The sequence below is a fragment of the Haliaeetus albicilla genome, chromosome 24 (genome assembly GCF_947461875.1).
Source record: "Haliaeetus albicilla chromosome 24, bHalAlb1.1, whole genome shotgun sequence".
NCBI lineage: Eukaryota > Metazoa > Chordata > Aves > Accipitriformes > Accipitridae > Haliaeetus > Haliaeetus albicilla.
The window spans coordinates 2,318,918-2,337,132 of record NC_091506.1 but is presented as its reverse complement, the minus strand read 5'-3'; the positions used below and the strand labels follow the sequence as shown (position 1 = coordinate 2,337,132).

The window sequence follows — 18,215 nt, the reverse complement described above, 5'->3', positions numbered from 1 at the left end:
TTGACTATGCTGGTCTCTTGGAGGAGAGGTTCACACAACAGCGATAACTCAACCCCGGTTGTAATTAGGCACAACAGCTTAATTCACTTTTAATTCAATCCTCAACCACTAAAAAGTCCAGGCACGATACAAATACAGATTTTATGGTGTTTCACAACCCAAGTTGAGATGGTGAGCTCCACCGTGGGTTCCCTGTGGTCCAGGACAGCTCAGGCAGCACAGCTCCCTCCCCGTTGAGGCGTTTCCGTTTGCGACGTGCCGTTCCCGTCCAGTCTCCCCAGTCCGGATAGGCGCCTGGGGACACCGTGGCCCAGTTTCCACCTGCAGCGCGAGTCTCGGGCGCTGAAACGCATACGTCCTAGAGGAACACGTTAATATTTTATGGACTCAGAAGGAGAGAAGTGTTAGTGCTGACCTGCAGGTGGCATGCTCAGGATGCTGAATGTGGCTGGGAGATGTCCTAGTTTTATCCCCCCCCCCCCCCCCCACCCCCCCTTCCCAGCCACATTGCAGTGAGCTGCTCCGCTGGGCACCTGCCAACATTCAGGCAGCAGTTACATAAGAACAGCTTTTTTTTCCTGGAATTTGGGCCCGCTGCTGATGTGTGACCTTCAGCAGTAATTGCCAATAAACGCGGTGGAGATGTTTACAGTCACCGCAGGCTGCGCGGGGGCTGCCGGCCCCCGAGCCGGTAGCTGCCCTGACTGTGGGGCTCTTGCGGCTTCCCATGACCACTGGTCCCGTACCCTTGAATCTGTATTTTATTTTTCAGGGTGAGGAGGGGGTGCTCTGCTGCTTCCCCCCACGCCGGGAGGGCTGGGGCAGGGGCCAGCAAGCGCTGAAACGACCAAATCCAGCAAACCTCTATAAGCACCTGGAGTTTCCCATGTAATTATTTAGTCCTTTTTAGGATTTGAAGTTAAATAATTGAATTAAGTAAAACCCCGGGTTTTTTCTGTTGTTGGGGTTTTTCTGTTTTTATTCAGTAATGATACTTTACGCAGCTGATAAAACGGTATCCAGCAAAATACACCTGCAGACCCACTCAATATAGTTCTGGGTTTGGTTTTTTTTTTTTTAACCTCTTCACTTTGGTCTTGAGGTTTCAAGTAGGTAAAAAGGGAACTGAAAATCCTGGTTCAAAGGGGTTGACTGAATTAACCTTCTCAATGCTCTTTATCAATGACAAATTAAAACTACAATGGCTGAATAAGGTGCAAAATATGTGCTATTTTATGCATCTTCTGATTGCAGTTGGAAAATGTTTTAACCTCTTAAGTGCTGGAGAGATGCACTAACAAATTATTTTCTTTGTAGAGGGAGCTTCCTCCACAGTCATTTCTCTTGTGTATTTTGCACTTAGACAGTGCTTCACTTGTTATGTCTCAAGCAGAGGAAATGCAGGCGCTCATAAATTTTTGTGGGCTGCCTTATATTTTTTTTCCTTCAGAAATCCTGCAATCTTTGGACTTTTTTTATTGCACGAACTGGAATTGGTGAGCTCTTTGGAAAAGGAGACTGGAACATTTCTTATAGTTACTTGTAACAAAAAAAAAAAAAAAAAATAGTTATACCATCTTACCAGTTAATTAAAACTGCTAATGTAAAATGTGGAGTGAAGATAGTTCTTACTACATTCAGTTATTGTAAAAGACCTGCAAGATTGAGGATTTAGAGAAGCAAATGATTGCACTCTCATTGAAGGTCAGTGGCATATCGGAGACTGAGGTCTCCAACTCCAGGAAAGCCCCAGCCCAAGTAAAACATGCTTTCTCAACTGAAAACTCTGGAAAATGAGGGAAGGCATTCCTGTAGGCAGATCTCGGTGACCTTTCAGTGCAGGCGCTGACAGCCCTTATGCCAAATTTGCCACCTCATCGTCTGGCAGCATGCAAAGTCTCAGCAAATTCACGGAGATAAGGCTGGGGGGGGAATGTTTAGCCACGTCCCCAGGCTGCGTGTGCGCTGCAGTGGGAAAGCGAGGGGGTGTGAGCTTGTGGCTGCTGCTCCATCACACACCGGTGGGAGCCGGGGAACTGCCTCTGCCCCCCATAAATCCTACATGTCTCCTGCAAGGGCTGGGAGAGCTGCACGGCTCGGAGGACCCATGCCAGGACAAGGTGCTGCTCCATATCTCCCGCTGCCTCTGAATTTATGCAGGTGTGAGATACTCCATCACTAAAAATACACCGCTTGGCAAATTTGACGCAGGTCTGTTACAACAGTAAACTATAACGTGGGATGTTTGTCAAAGTAGTTCAGTGTTCTTGGTTCCCAATTATTTCCCTCTGCCCTGAAACTTATCCATAGCAAGTCAAATGCATCTTTGACAAACACCTACATATCATCTGCAAAGGCTAGAAATTTCCTATCCAAATTTTTTTCGGTTCTACAAGGTAACAGTATTGGCCTTACAAAGGAGACTTGGCAAGCAGGTAACCTACATGGAGTTTTCTGGTATTATTGAAGAGTTATGAAGGACAGCAACATAATTTGTGCTCTAGTCTGTTGTCATGAATCAGACTAGGTGGTGCTTTTGCTGTGTGTCTTTCAAGTAAGAACTATACCAAATGTATTTCAAGCAGAAAAGAGGAGAAATTCAGAAAAGGGAGGAAAAAGTGGAAGGGGACTTCCAGGACTCTATCTAAATGGCCAGTCCCACTGGAACTCCAGCTGATACGGGAGATGGTAATGCAAGAGCCAAGGTGGAGAGCAGTGGTTTCAGAATAATATATATCTGAGATTGTCACTCTAGTTCTTTGCATCTAGATATACAACCTAGTTATAAAGCTTAACGTGATATTTGGCTGACTGACTCTGTAGTTGTGTTTTTCCCCTTTTTATTTCCTTCTCTAAGCCGAATCTCTCCCCCTGCCACCCCGATAATTAGATGCCATATGCATGGAGTTGGGTCAGTTCCTGAATTCACAGATTTCAGGACCAGAAGGGACCGCTTGGTAATTTAACCCGCCTTCCTGCACAGCACAGGGCATCTCGTTTCTTTCTATTGCTTCTCTACTGAGCCAAATCAATGCAGTGTGACTAAGGTCTTCAAAACGCTCGGTGTTGATCTTGAAGACCTCCCAGGGCAGGTGTCAGTTTACTTTTGCCTTGCACCAGCTAGTCACCTTCTTATCCAATTTCAAGGGATGTTTGGAAAAAGACGTAAAGGAGATGTGGTGGTAGTTTGGAAAATGGCATCAGCTTGGGGAAGTTAAGCAGTCTGAGGTTTGTCAGCTCTCAATCAAAACTTTGAACTGGGAGATGGCCTGAAGCGGAGGAGGTTTGTGCTTGTAACTGTGCTGGTTTGTATGTTATTTTGTCAAAACTCCAAAGTTTGGTGAGGCTGAAGAGAAAAGGATCGGGTTTTTGAAAGTGTTCATATGTGTCTGGTCTCACAAACATGCAGGTTTTTCTGATAAGATTATTTTCCACCCATTTTTAACGTTCCAATATGAGATGTTTTCTATCCTGTTTTGTTGAAGCCACTATCTGGAGGAGACCCAGTCTATGCAAACTGGAGTCTCCACCTGCCTTTTAAATGCATTTCAGGCCTTTTCGGCGCTCAGTATTCTGGATGTTTACTACACAGTTGAGTTGAAAAAAAATTTGAGAAGAGCAATCCTGAGGCTTGAAACCTGAATGAAAGTCTTTCTGCATTTCCTCAAACCATTTCCACTTTTTTGTCCAGTGCTAGTTGTTTGATTTTTCTATGAAAGACAGGATTAGGTAACTTCCATCTTGATTGTTATTTTTGAAAGCAAATGAAAATTAAACTTTCATACCTTCCTCAAAACCATAAAGGAAAAGGACCGAAACCCCTTCCATATCTCATAAGTTGAGATATAACGAGTTCACACTTCAGCTGTCACTTGCTTTGGTGGTTTTTGAGGTGGATACATCCACTGTTGAGTCAGAAAAAGACCGTTCTGGGAAACGCACATAGTCTGTGTTGGGGAAATGGATGCTAGAAGCATTACGGTCACCAACAGGTCAAAGAAATTGTAATTCTCCTGTTATGGCTAATGATGAGTGGTTTATTTGCCAGCCTTGTGGGAATGGAAACTTCAAAGGAAGAGGGGGTTTTGCGCAGCAAGTTGAAAGGAACTTTTGCTACTGCTAGCAAAAAGGAAAAACGTTGCACTGTTCTCTGACCCTGCCACCCACGACATGCCAGTTTGACAGCTGGCCACGGTGTCCGTGGCACTCGGTATTCCGCAAACTTGGCCCTGGCCCCCAAACCATCACTTTTCTTCTAGGTGGAGAGCAGAGGTATATGGAGGCACAAGAAAACTAGCAAAATTACTACTTCTGTCTACTCTCCCACCCTATTCAATCCTTCTTGTAAAGCATAAGCTGATACTTCGCTGTTGCAGCACAGAGGATGGTGCAAAGTGCAGCCCGGTAACTACAGCTTTAACCCATTTTGACTCAAAGAATATCAATTTCAGTATTTGGAGTTTATATTCTTACTGAAAGATTGCTGAAGGCCGTGCTTACTTGGAATGATCCATCTGAGCATTGCCAAGGGCAGTAGCTTTTGCTTGCAGATGAGTTTGTGGGGCTGGTTCTAACATGCTGATCTATTTATACATGCTGTCTGCGCTGAAGTGGGAAGGCATAGGAATTTGCTAGCTAGAATATGTACTTTTTCCTTCTCCAATTAAGTTGGAAAGATCAAACTAATTTCCTGCTGATTCTTCGTCTGTGCTGGGTTTCAGCCCCAAAATGTACACGTATGTTTCATTAACTTGGGGTCATGGTATAACCCCGGGAGTAAGAATGCTTTCATCCAGAGTCCAAAGTCCAGGACGTTACCTTGTGGCAGTCACGTCCACTTGACCTGCCAGCTTCAATCTCCCCTTCCCTGGAAGGAAGGTACCTGATTTCCCTTACAGGGGAATATGCACAATTTCCTTACTGCTGTTGACCACTTAAGAAAGGAGGAATTTTTTGCTTTGCTCTGAAGCAAGTTGTGCAGACGGTGTCTGCAATCACAACAATGTGCCCAGACTCCCTAATGACTTGATACGGCGTTCCCAGTGTCCAGCCTACGAGCAGCAAGGGTGTACAAAGCGGGCTGTGCAGGAACTGTGTGTTCCTCTGCATAAATGAGGTTTTTCCTGTTAACTTTAGATCCTCTGGCTCAGATGCTCCCTGCTTCAATTTGACCAGGAGAGAAATGGTTTGCATGCTTGCGAAGTTTCCAAGAGTGGTGACAATGCAAGGAAACTGTGTACCAAAGGCCATGTGAATTAGCCAGGAGGAAAGTCCATTAGGAGAAGAACAGAGAACAGTTCTTCCTGGCCAAGGAGCCCCTGCCCATGGAGCACCGCCGGGGAAGCGCTCGCTCCTCTGGCTCCTTCCCGGGAAGCGGAGTCTCTCCGTATTTCAGCTTCTGGATCCCATGTCCTTCCTCTCCCTTTGCTGTGCATTTCCTAGGCTGCAGCAGATATTAGGTTAAAATACCACGGTTGCTCTCCCAGCCGATGCTTGATTTGTCTGTCTAGTTTGTGTGCCCTAGGCGGACATGGACGATGAGTGGCTGACTTAAATTGGTCCCACTGTATCGTCTTATTTCTTAGTGTCTGTTCCTGAGAGGTTAAATCAATTTAGCCACGATTAAGTAGGCAGTTTCATTTGAATGTTTAGGTCTCTGTTGTATGTCTAAGCTCTACTAGATAAAAGTTGCTCGTCTTCATCTGTTTCAATGTGGTGATCAGCATTTTAAATTTGAAAAGCCGTCACTGGTAAGCCTCTTATTTCATTGCTCGTGTTTGGTGCTGTATCACATATCTTTTATCTCAAGAAAAGTATGTTTATAGATGAGAACCCACTGAAAGCATTTTTTTTTAAACTAACATTGTAAGGCTGCTGCCTTTCTGTGACATGCAGCCCTGGCTTCCTCCCTCCTCCTCCTCCTCCTCCTCCTCCTCCCCGCTGGGGATGGGTGTGCTGCCTTCACCCTCTGCGAGTTGCAGATCCCGGGTGCGCGGTCCGAGCAGGCTGCCCAAAAGTGCATTTCTGCGTTGCAGGCCTGTGTGCACCTGCAACTCAAGCTTTTTGTTTGTGCCTCTGTGTTCATGCAAAGTAGTTTGGGATGTTCAAAGGATACCTGCTAAATTTTCAAAATGTAGCCCTTTTAGGAGCGTGGTGGGTGGGTGGGAGGGTGTAAACAGTAATTATGGCTATAATTCATTTGTGATGATTCAACTGAAGTCAAGTGCTTTGCTAGCTCCCTTCCCCTAAGTGTTGACCACTAGATTTCTGTTGGGATGAAAGATTCTTGAAGAATGACTAATTTTTCTGCATTTTACTTTCAACTAGCTGCCGCAACCTCCAGAAACGGAAAGCTCTGTAGAGGTGTGTCACCCACCTATATTTGTACAACAGGCAAATATTGGTGTTTTGAAGTAGTCCTGGTGGAGTGTCTTGTTGGTAAAAACCCTGTGAAATGTGTGTTTCTGCGTGGTGCTAGACAGTGAAAAATAAGTAGCTTTGTTGAAGTGGTTTAATCCAATGCAGCATCAGCACGATAGTCTGAAAATATATCAAAGCATGTAAATCAGTCCCAAATCTATGTTCCTGGACAAAGTAAGGAACCCAAAGGACAAGCATTTTGACCAATCCAAGGTAGTGCAGGTCTTTCAGCCATTTCCCTTTAGCTTTTAAGGGAGGCAGTGTTTGAAAAGTCTGCTCTCAAATCCCCCTGCTTTAGCAAAGTGAGACTTCATTTTGCTGGCTCCTAATAAGGTCCTAATGTTGTCTCACATATTTAAAAACTTTGATAAGGAAATGGAGGTGTCAGAAGAAGTTAGTGGAAGCTTCATAATCCCAGAGCAGCTAGGTGTCTCGTTAAAGCACCCTAGTGAAACAGTTAATGGTCACTTCACATCTTCAAGGTTACTAGCTCTATGGTGAATAGGATATGTAGGCACATTTCCTTTATGGGATACCCCAGCATCAGTTCGCATAAGATGGATTATTTGCCAAAATGAAGACATAAGAATTAAAATTAATGGAACATCCAGATGATGGTATTGGCAGGGTGTACAACTGGGTGCTGTATCAGTGCAAACCTAACTGAAACCACATGGAAGTCTAAATCTAGCACAGTGTTGATACTCTGAGCTATACGAATATGAAGATTATATTTGAAATCATGAATGAAAAAATGCAATTTGTGGTAGTTTAGGCCTTGTATTTGTAGTTTTTGTGGAACAGTGTTTAAATGTAAACTGAAAGTCTGAGTGGTCATCGAATGACTTTGAGATGTTTGGGAGATGGCTCCTGGTTTAAGATGGGTCCCTGTATAGAGCAGTTGTTCCTACACATTTTCAGAATGCTTTAAAGCAGCAAAAACTCAATGTACTTCAGGTTTACAAAGTGGAAGTACTATTCCTGAAAATTTGCTTCCTTTAGATACTTAATATCTGAAATAAGAGAGATTTGATTTGGAAACATGCACGTGCCGAGGGACTTTGTTCAGTAAATCAGTGAAACCCCTCTGAAGTCCACGGCATTGGAACAGAAATCGCACAGGTTTTGTCGGAGGCCCTCCGCAGTCTCAAAAGAGCTTCATTGACCACGGTCAGATATAACGAAGTACCTACACTTCCACCAGAAGTGTGTGTATAGTGGGATGGGGTGTTTGTATGTGTGTGTGTATCTGTGTATATGTATGCATGGGCATGCATGGTTTGAGTTCTTAAAAACTCTTGTGTGTTACTGGTAACTGTAAAATTAGACAGACTATGTGTTTTCTTTAATTCCATTAGAAATGTGTTGGCATATGTGCATGCCATGGTGGTCTGCTGGAGGGTGGCAGAGGAGACTGGTTAAGTACTGCCAGAGCTGATTGAAGGCAGATGTTCTGTTTAGATAGCTTGTCAGTCAATCTTCCTCATCTGCCCCCCTGCTTTCAGCTGTGACTTCCCTTAATATTTTCCATGAGTGCAAAGTTGTTAGTGTGTCTTCAGTGTTGTTCTACTTTAAAATGAAATTTCTGCATGCACAGCAGGAGCTTGATCAAAGTCTACCACAGAGGCAACTGGAGGATCATAGAAGGGTATGTACAGCAGTCAAGCACGTTCAGAACTAATCCTCTGTCTTTTCCTTTTAAACAGTGAAGCGTAAGTCATGTAAGAAGCTTCTGTGGTTAACTGCTTGCTGTCGGGAAATCTAAAATGATCAGCCATGCTTACAAAATGGGGTGCTGGAGCACCTTCTCTTGTACTAAATAGAAGGGGCAAGTGCTTGGCTGCTCTGAATTAAACCTCAGATCCTGGTCTAGTCTGTTCACACTTTCAAAGCACTCCCCTTTGGTGATGATCGCACAAGTATGAAGCGACATTTATCAGTGCTTGTGGAGCTTGCGTGCTTTGGCCGCACCTTCCCCTTCGTAAACAGCCAAGCTGCAAAGTCAATGTCGTTAATACATTTCTCGATTTCTTCTGCTCTTGTAGCTGGGAACAGAATAGCAGCAACTTATAACTGCTTCACTCTTAGATATTGTTAAAGATTCTCTGTTTTAAAGATTATAACAGGGTTTTGAGATCAATTAAACTGGGTTGTGTATTGCCTCTTGCTTTACTGATATGTGTACAATAGTGTTTGTATAACACTTACTGTTAGTTTACCTTGATGGTGAATGCAGATGAAACTGAATGCTGTTGGTTTTTTTATCTAGGTAGCATATTTGATTTTTCTTATTGCCGCCAAACATCTGATATTTGTTTGCATACTGTACGCATCAAAGTGGTGCACAACAGTAACATGATGGTTAAAAAACTGTTCCGGAGCCAAGCATTGCAGCTGAATTAATTATAACATTTCTTAAATGCCACTTATTTTTTCTCCCCTCTACTTTGATCGCATACTCATATATTTGTTGGCTAACACAGTGGATTTGAATAATTTTGTAGGAAACAAAGTTTTTAGTCCCAGTTAGAATTCAAAATGCTAGTGAATGCTGATTGCCAAACCGTGGAAACCATTAATCAGCATGCTTTCAGACTAGAAACAACAAATGCTTGATACGTGTTCCCTCTTGTATTTTCTGGTTACTTGTCCCATTTTGAATACACTACTCCTATAGACAGCAGAGGGGCTGCAGGTCTGTCCTCAGAGCAGCAGCTCCCGGTAAGGTCTCTCCCCTCACCCCAACTATTTTGACCATGGAATAGAAGTTGTCTTCTGTTCCATGGTGGACCAGAAGGAAAGTCTAGAGACAACTCCAGGAGCTTTAGTTACCCTCCTGAATTCAGGAAGAGCTGGAGTTTACTGAACAGTAGTTCTTGGGGTTGGATGTGTGGTGTTAGCTTTGTAGTAAGTAGTAGAAATTACCATTTTTAAATGCCAGTTGATATAACGACTGCCAGTTAGTTTAACAGAAGAGGAAAAAGGTAATGTGAGAACTCCATTGTAACTTGATTTTTGGCATAGGGCTTGCATGGGTATCAAGTTGCCTTTCTAATCGGTACACGTGTAGAAGGAAGATGTAGTTAAGGGTTTTTTTTGTCTGGCTTGGCCTTGTTCTGTCATGTAGCCTTCCTTACCTGCCAGACTGAGAACAGAAATATGGTTAAAGCACTACATCATGTACTAAACACTCTCATGTTGCTGTCAGTCAGTAGTTCCTCTGGGATAAGAATTTGCTTGAGCTTTTCAGCTGAGTCTCTTGCCTCTCCTACATGTTCACTCTTTGGCCCAAGCGGTGATAGGAAGCGTATGCCCCTTGAAAAAGTGCTCATCATCTTCTACTGTTGCTTCCAAAGTCACTTGCCTTTTTTTTCTTTTTTGGGGGACTTTGGAAGCAGCTGGTTGGCAAGCTCTCTTTGTGTTTATTTTACATCTTGTCTCCCTGCTGCTTCCCCTATCCCCATCTGATTCTGTAAAATGCAGCTCCTGGGCTGCAGCTTTCACACTAATAATCTATAGGAACAATTTTTAATCTGCTAAATTGTATTGACAAGAAGCAGACAGTGGGAGCCCTGACATTAGCACCAGCCTTGCAGGGAGGGCAGCGATCCCTGACCAGCTGCAGGCAGGTGTTGGGCTTCTCCGTTTGGAAGTCATGTCTGAAGTTTGGTAAAAGACTGTTAATTTCCAGACAGGTTTTTGTCTTGCCAGTGCATTGGGGTATAAGGATTTCTCTAAGCTACCTTTTGTGGCTGCCAACTTTGTATCAAAAGCAGCGTGGCTGCGGCAGTGCTGGAGTTTTGTATGAGCCAATTAATGCGCATTTACGTTGTTCCTTTTATTTATTTGTGTTTAAAGGGCCTCTTGTGAAAGTTTAAAAAGTAAGGTTTCACTTGCATGACAGCTAATGTTATTAAACCTTGTAGTTAATGACATTTTGAATCTACAGTCAGACAACTAATTTCATTTGAAGTGCAACTGAAAATCAGTGTCAAGCACTTGTTTTGTGAATGGAGATTAAGATAATTTAGTTCATCCTGACAGATTTTTAATATGACATTATTCTTGGCTAGATCGATATTTTTTTTTGTTTGTTTTGTTTTGTTTTTTGGAATCCCCAGAAAACCCTCTTCCTCCCCTCTCTCAAACACTGTCTCAGGCTGGTACTGCTGTCACCACAGCACGCCGCCGTTAGCAGAGCAGTAGCTCCCAGGTAAAATAATCACCCGTTCTCCTTTTTGCACAAAGACCTTACAAAAATCTGTTAATCCAACTGCGGTGTTTGCGTGTCTGCCCGTTGCTGGCAGCGCCGCCAGCTTTTGGACAGCTCTCTGAATTCCTGGGAATTCCTGTAAAGACTTAAGTGGGAGCAGCGCAGGGTCCGCAGGTTAACGTTCGACCTGGGAGGTGTTTTGGTCTCCGCTGACGGCAGCGGTGCGTGCTCCGCGGGGATGTGCCGGCAGCTCCCGGGGCTGCGGGACCGGGATGTCGGGGTTATCTGAGGACCGGTGCCCCGCGGTGTCCGCGGGCTCATGTGCTGGGATGCTGACTGCTGGCGTGACCGGCCGGCTTGGGCGGCTGCCAGCAGGGACACGGGGAACAAAGAGCCGGGATGCAGCAGGGGATCGCTCGGGTTTCCGCTCGGGCGGCTGGCAGCGTTAGATCGCATCGCTTGCTGATGGAGGGGAGGCAAGAGAGCGTCCCTGTAATGTTGGTGAAATGGCAAAATAGGTTTGGGAAGATGGGACTGCTCACTCGCAAAGCCATTTCTAATGTTACTCCTTCTCTAACCCTCCTCTTCATTTTGTGTTGGTGCCATACAGAGGCAAGTTTTTTACATTTAAGATTGAGGCAATAGATCTTAATTTAAAAAAAAAAAAATCGTTGAGAATAAAATCTGTCTAGAAAGCTTTACACAAAAACTGAACTGTAGCTGTTTCTGGTGCTGGGAACCCATAATCTTATTTAAGCCCCATGAGACCCCCCCCTCCCAGTGTCCCAGCCTGCCCGAGCACACTGGGAGATGCTCAGTGGTTTTTTCCAAATCTCCAGGGTTTCGGTTCCCCCTCCCTCACTTACAAGTAGGCTAACGATAACACCAGTCCCCTTGCTGCTGAATATTAGTAGTTTGTTTATTCATTAAGCTCACATCATGATTTCATTATCCTCTTTGAATCAAGGGTGAGGCACTCAGGCAAGTTTTGGTCAACCGTTACTATGGCAATGTGAGACCGGCGGGACGGCGCGAGAGCCTCACCACCTTCGGCAATGGCCCCTTGTCTGCCGGAGGCGCCAGCAAAGCCGGGGCAGGAGGTAGGACCCGCTCCTGCTCATCAGCGGTTCGTGTGATCTGCCCTGCCAGATGCTGTGTGTCTCTGTCTGCCTGACAAATCCATATCTTACAGGTGAAACAGGGCGTTTTTTTCCCCCTACTGTTCTGTTCTATGATATCCCCAAAAAGAAGAAACTATCCATATGGATGGGGAAGAAGTCCTGCTTGCAGGTCACTCCTGGCTTTAGAAACTCCAACGTGTTTTAACTCTCCTTGAGGGATTCTGCTTTAGGCTGAGCGGAGCACCGCTCTCCTGTCTCTAATCGTGTCAACTGCTTTTTCCTCATGCAGCTGAGAGCACTGTTCTTTTTATCCTGAGTGCATTTGAGAAAGTACTTTAATTTGAGCAGCCAGAGCTTTCTATACTTTCCAGAGACTGTCTTGGGTTGGCTTGAATTTTGTGACTTTGCTTTGAATGGATGTACTTAGAAAACCTGATCAATTTAATATTTGCAATAATACTTTGGAGATGTGCTCATAAGGATGTCGGATTATTAACCATATGTGAAACAAAAACATTTCATTGTATTACAGAGAGATTGCAGGATAGGATGAGCAAAAATTCGGTTTGAAGTCAGTTACAAAGTGCAGTTTATTTAATTTGAGACCATTGCTAAAGAAGTCAGTAATGTCAAGCATGTTTTGTCAAAACAGAGTTCAGTAGGTTTTGCCTCTTCAAAATAAAGACAGTGGGTAATCCTGTTGAAAGGAGGCCTGATCAGAAACAAACCAACCAACCCCAAAAACCCTATTTCCCCCATATTTTCTGAAGTTGATATGTATTTCATTAGTCCTCGTGTTGTGCTGTCTGCTGCCATACTCTTCTACTTTCTAGAGCCTTTTGCTTCAGTCCTTGTTCTTCCTGCCACTTCCACAAACTCTTGCTTGCTTCTCTTGTTTGGTCTGTTTATCCATGAAGTTCACGGTTCTGTAATTGCACGGAAGCGTAGTGTTGGCTTTGCCATCCTCTGGAATTTGTTTTGCCTTTTTTCCATCCCCTTGCTGGTCCTGCAGAGCCTTTCTTTGTATCCCTGAATCCACGCTGTTTGCAGAATCCTCTTCCAATACAGCAGCCGTCTCTCCATTTTCTGCTGCTAATGAAGGCAGCAGTGGCAATAACCATTTCCCATTGCCAGCCCAGGCTGTCCTCCCTCAGGACACCACCTCCTGCAGACTCGCGCACGTTAAAGCGATGTTAAGTACCCATCTTATAACATGCCCGATCCGTGCTTTAAGTTACAAACTCTTCCTTGCAGAAATGCTAGGGGCCGAGTTCATCACTGTTAATAAACGTGTACGCACCGTTCAGGATAGGTTAATAATTTAAACCAGACGAGAGGTGCCATCACCGTAGGGTGGTGGCGTTTGAATCTCAGCCTGTTTCTCGTGATCGCCTTTATAGGAGGAAGCTCTGGATCGAGTTCAATGAGCCGAGGTGAGATGAGTTTGGCAGATGTCCAGTGTCATCTGGATAAAGAAGGTGCATCCAACCTGGTCATAGATCTCATCATGAATGCCACCAGTGACAGAGTCTTCCATGAGAGCATCCTGCTAGCCATTGCCCTTCTGGAAGGTGGGAACACTACAATACAGGTAGGGAAATGGAAAACTTCAAGCTTATAACTAAAACATGTTGGCAAGGGAAATGTTTTTATGAAATCCAGGAAACTTGAGGAGGTTAAGGAGATGGGAGGGGAAATGACTAAATGATCTTTGACTTGTAATTAAGAAAAATATCAGTGTCTACCATGCAAAAGTTAACTTATGAAATGTTTGCATGGGCACTAGGTCATTGAGGTATTTCCCAGGGCAATATAGAGGAATGTATAACAAAACAGCCTTGTAGTGTGAGTTAATGTGACTACTTCTATGAGTAAGTTCAAGCAACTGCAACATGCTCAGACACTTTTACAACTAGTTGTTAGATTTCAGACTGGAATTTAAAATAACAGTAAACTCCAGACCACCACCGTCCTCCTGTGATCTTGCTGTCCTTCATTTCTGTGTTTTAAATAAGGATTTTGTTTCCCTAAAGGAGAATTGTGCCTGTTGTAGATTTTAATGAACGTAACACCAACTAGCTTGTATGGTATTCTTCCAAACAGAAAGTAAAACCTTATTACGGCAAAATATGCCTACGAAGATTATTGAATACGTTATATTTTATTCTTTTGACTTTGCATGTGTTCTGTTTGCAAACAGTCTCTTTCTGTCTTGGACAATGGGCTTTATGTGTAGCTATTCCAGAGAGTGTTACCCCTTTCCTACCCTGCTGCAATGTGTTTCACACATCTGAACAAAACAATTGGTGATTTGTTTAAGAAGGCAAATTTTGCAGATTGTTCCTTTCACTCGGAGAAATGATACATCCAAATGTTTGATATACATACAGATTTAGGCTTATAATTGGATGCCATTTGTGCTGCATCCTAATTAGGAACATTTATTTAGGTACTTAAAGATAAAACATGCTAGCATTTTCAGAAGAGCTTGGGCAAAGAGAACTAAAAAAAATCTTATATGTGTGGCACACTGTTCCCGGTATAGTGTTACCACTCCCCAGTCTTTTCTTTTTCTGCCCTGAAAACCAAACTTCCGAAAGACGTGGTCTGTCTCTGGTACGGCTGCCGCAGCAGAGAGCCACCGCACTTACAGCGTTACTCTTAACTAGACCTTCATGGCAGCTTCTGGGAGGAATGTTTGACCGGACTGAGGGCAGCACTCCACGTTGTGCTTAATCGAACCTCAGTGTGGGCTGTTGCCAAAATGGCCCGTCCTGTTCTGGTCAGCTCTGCTGGTCCCCTCTTCGTACGGCTCGTGCAGCTGAGCGGTGAGTTGAATTAAGTGGCTGATGTGATGGAAAACCAGCCTGCCAGTGAAAACGGATTTGGTCCCATAGAAGTGGCTGGCTCAAACCTGACCAGAGATGTGCTAAAGAGCAGCTGTATCTTCTGGGCAGCAATATGTGGTAAGATTTGATTAAGTGTAACGTGGGGCTGAATCCTGGCTAGTTATAATTGGTCATTATGGTTAAAACATGCACTAGATCTATACAGCAGCACCTCTTGTGTTCATGCAAACTTCTCTTGAGAGGAGGGGGAACATTTTTGGTCTCCTTCGTGCTGTCTCTGTAATCAGTACCCTCCTTTTTCCACTGTGTATATGCTCTAGAGTGAAGCTTTTTTGCAAAAGACAAAGTGGGAATTGAGCGTTTAAATGTCACCTTAAACTGCAGTGACAGGATTCACATTCCTTGGGGAGAGTCACTCCTTTAAATTTCCTGCTCTTCTCCAATGTAAAGGAAGCTGAGCTTTCATCTTCCTAGCTCTCAGGGAGCCTCAGGTAACCTCACGCTGTCATGCTGGAAGGAAAAACAAATTCTGCACCAGCGTGACGTGGAGAAATCCTTTGCTTGTGCTGGAGCCCAGAACTAATGGACTGAGTCGAGTCACTTCCCGCTGTGTGCGAATCAGTGTTGGAAGCAGATTCCTTAGCTCGTCTGGTCAAAACAAACAGGGAAATCTGCGATCAATCTCCAAAGACACCTTTTTCACCAAAAAGGGAGATTCTTTAGTTTGCATTTGCTGTCTATAACTGGGAGCCAGGAGTCTGTAAAGTAACTATGCGGTTAGGAATGAGCTGCTGGCATAGGATGCTTGCAGCAAATGGTGCAATGCTTTCACATCCCGCCCGCCTTACCGTCCTGGCAGTTTCCTTTGCACTCTTGCCTTTATAAATGTTACTTCCGCAAACCAGAGTAACTATTTTCCGTCCTTTCCCACTCAGGAATAAGTGCTTTGTGGTTGTCTTTACCTTTAGAAAATGTTCTGGGCAGCCAGCAGTTACTCTGTGCATGTACGTGCGCTAATGCAGCAGCGAAGGGCTGGGAGGGGGCTCTGGTGTAGGCTGCTTTTAAGTACAGAATGTTTTAGGAACCAAATGACTTGTGATGCCTACAGCTAATGCTGCGAGCTCTGAGGTCTTGGACACACCCAGGAGCTCTTACTCATGCATGCAAAGCACAGATGAGACTTTATTGAAAATAGCCTATGGAGCAGTTGTAATGCAGATATTCTGTGCCATAGCAATCCAGTGGCCTGATAGCAGAAGGAAAAAAAAGAAGGTTTATCAGTGCACAAAGGTGTTCCCTGACTTACCTCTGTATTGGTTAATCTCCTGGTGCTAGGGAGTGAGTTCTTGCTTTACTTGCACTGGCTCTAGCGCAGTCAGAGCCCGCGGGGACTACTACAGTGTCAGTCAAGAACAGCACATATTCAGCGCTCTGATCTTTCAATAGTATTTTAGTCATGAAAGCCAAGTAAGTAAAACTTTAATGGAAAAAAACACCAACCACAAAGCTTAACTTCTGGGAGAACAGCTAGCTCCATGCTGGTGAATCAAAGCGAAGGTGGAGGCTTGCTCTTTAGTAAAATCACGATTTCAGGTCTGTATCTCCCGGGGTAATTGCTGAACGGTGTCCAAGTTAAGCTGGCGTCCTGAGATGTTAAATTCACGTAACCGAGCTTTTCTTTCTTCGCGTTGAAAGAATAGCTTATCTGCTCCCCCAGAAAATACAGAAGGCTCTGGGTGCAGCCCCGCTGTCCAGGAGCACTGCCGGTACGGGAGAGCTGCACAGGGTACTCGCTAGTCTGCACAGCTTCACGTCCAACGGGTTTTATAGAGCAGTCTTTCGCTACAGTACAGTAAAGATTTATTGAGTGCAGCAATGAGATGGTCTCCTACGTAGTAAGATTTCATTTTTACAAAATACACTGCAAAATTTGTCTGCTTAAGGAAACTAGATGCACTTAGGAAAATGAACCCAATACTTCCCATGGTCTTTTATCCTGATCTTTCTCTAATCTATGTCCTTTTGGTAAGTTTTGCAGATTAAGTAGGTAGGGCTTTACAACCTCTGCAACCTGCAGAGTGGATTTTCTGAAGTTCTACGGCAGTTTCCAGTAACTGCCAGTGGAAGAGTCATCTTCAGTCTCTGGACTAATAACTGTGTTCATTTTGCATCAGATACATTTGTCATTACGAAAGTTGGCGTAGCCTAATCAGACAGCTTTGTCTTTGAGGTCTAACACAGTTTATCTTCATTTCACAATTTTTCTGGTTATTATTAACAGGTCTTGATTTATAGTATTCTGAATAAGTTTATTCTGTGCTTGGTCTGAATAATTTTTACTGAACTTAAATTGCTTATATCTGCAGGCCTTTGAGAATAGGAAACTGGTGAGATAGGGACAGGTTATGTAAAAAGGCTTTTTGGCAGCAAAGCCAGCAATGTGTCACCCCTGCATGGCATTTTCTTAACTCCAGCTTTTCACACGGGAAATGAATTCGGCCTGAAGTTAAGCAAAAGGTTTGTACTGACACACAGGAACTTGCACATGATGATTGTAATATGGTTAATAATGGGAGTTCCCAGGTAACTCCCATGAGCTTCAGTGGGAGAAGAGATCCCCATGATGTTGGGAAGGGATAACTGGAATAGGTGTAACTGTTTCATTAGATACATGCAGGGCCAATATTATGGCTAGGCAAAGTAGGTGGTTGCCAACTCTAGCAGAAAAGCAAATCTAGAAATGTTCCTTATTATAATTGGCAGGAGTTATTTCTATTGTATTGTTAAGAAAATGAATGTGGGGGAGAAGCAGGACAAGAAAAAATGCTCCTGGTTTACCTGTAGGAAAGAGGCTAAGCTGGTGGTGTATGGCACACTGAATCCCGTGCTACTCTGTGTTTTGCTGCAGGGGTGAACATGGATGTGATAAATTAACTGCTCCGGGAGAAAGACAGACGTCTTTGCCCACTTAAAGCTCTCTGGATGGAAAGTCTTCTGGGTTATTTTTAGGTTTTAGAATTCACTTAGAAATGCTGTCAGGTTCTTTGTTAACAGAGATGGTGATGAAAGCGTCGAAGCTGTGTCCGGTGAGCGTGTCGCTCCCGCTCAGCAGGAGCTCTGGTTTTCAGTGGGAAGCCTGCCCTCATTTGTAAGGAGACAGAAGCAGAGGTGGAACCGCAGGGTCAAAACCGGACAACAAATTAACTTGACAAATGCTGCAGCTCACTGAACTGAAAATTACATAAACCCCTTTATTAATTTATATAACCCTCAGCATCCACCTCGAGAGAGCTGGCGTCAGCGGTTCTGCACAGAGCAGCCCTGGGGTGAGGGGGGGGATGCCCAGCCGGCCCCACGCTCTCCTCCGAAATGGCAAGGGGCGAGCATGCCCTGCATCTGGGATGCTGCCGGCCGGCGCGTGGTACCCGTCCCCCCAGGGCGCTGGCGTGGGCACGCTTTGCCGGAGCTTGCGTGGCAGGTGCTGTTCCTCGTGGGCATGCTCCACACGGAGCTGCATCTCCTTCGGAAGAGATGAAAGCTTGGTCCGTTCCCTGCGCGCTCTGCAGCGTGGCGAGTTCTCCTCCGTTAAAGCAACCCTGGCAAATGAATGAC

At 44.5% G+C, this 18,215-nt stretch overlaps 1 protein-coding gene across 12 annotated transcripts in view; it reads left to right on the top strand.

Annotated features, from left to right (window-relative positions):
• ITPR1 (inositol 1,4,5-trisphosphate receptor type 1) overlaps window positions 1-18,215 on the top strand; it is a 186,213-nt gene that overhangs the window by 109,107 nt on the left and 58,891 nt on the right. For 6 of the 12 annotated variants that reach the window (XM_069811782.1, XM_069811785.1, XM_069811783.1 and 3 more), the window contains 4 exons: window positions 6,328-6,363; window positions 8,018-8,068; window positions 11,601-11,733; window positions 13,155-13,345. In XM_069811782.1, coding sequence (XP_069667883.1) covers window positions 6,328-6,363; window positions 8,018-8,068; window positions 11,601-11,733; window positions 13,155-13,345 — 411 coding nt within the window. The remainder of the gene's footprint in view (window positions 1-6,327; window positions 6,364-8,017; window positions 8,069-11,600; window positions 11,734-13,154; window positions 13,346-18,215) is intronic. The other 6 variants (XM_069811789.1, XM_069811787.1, XM_069811784.1 and 3 more) reach the window with 2 other exon arrangements.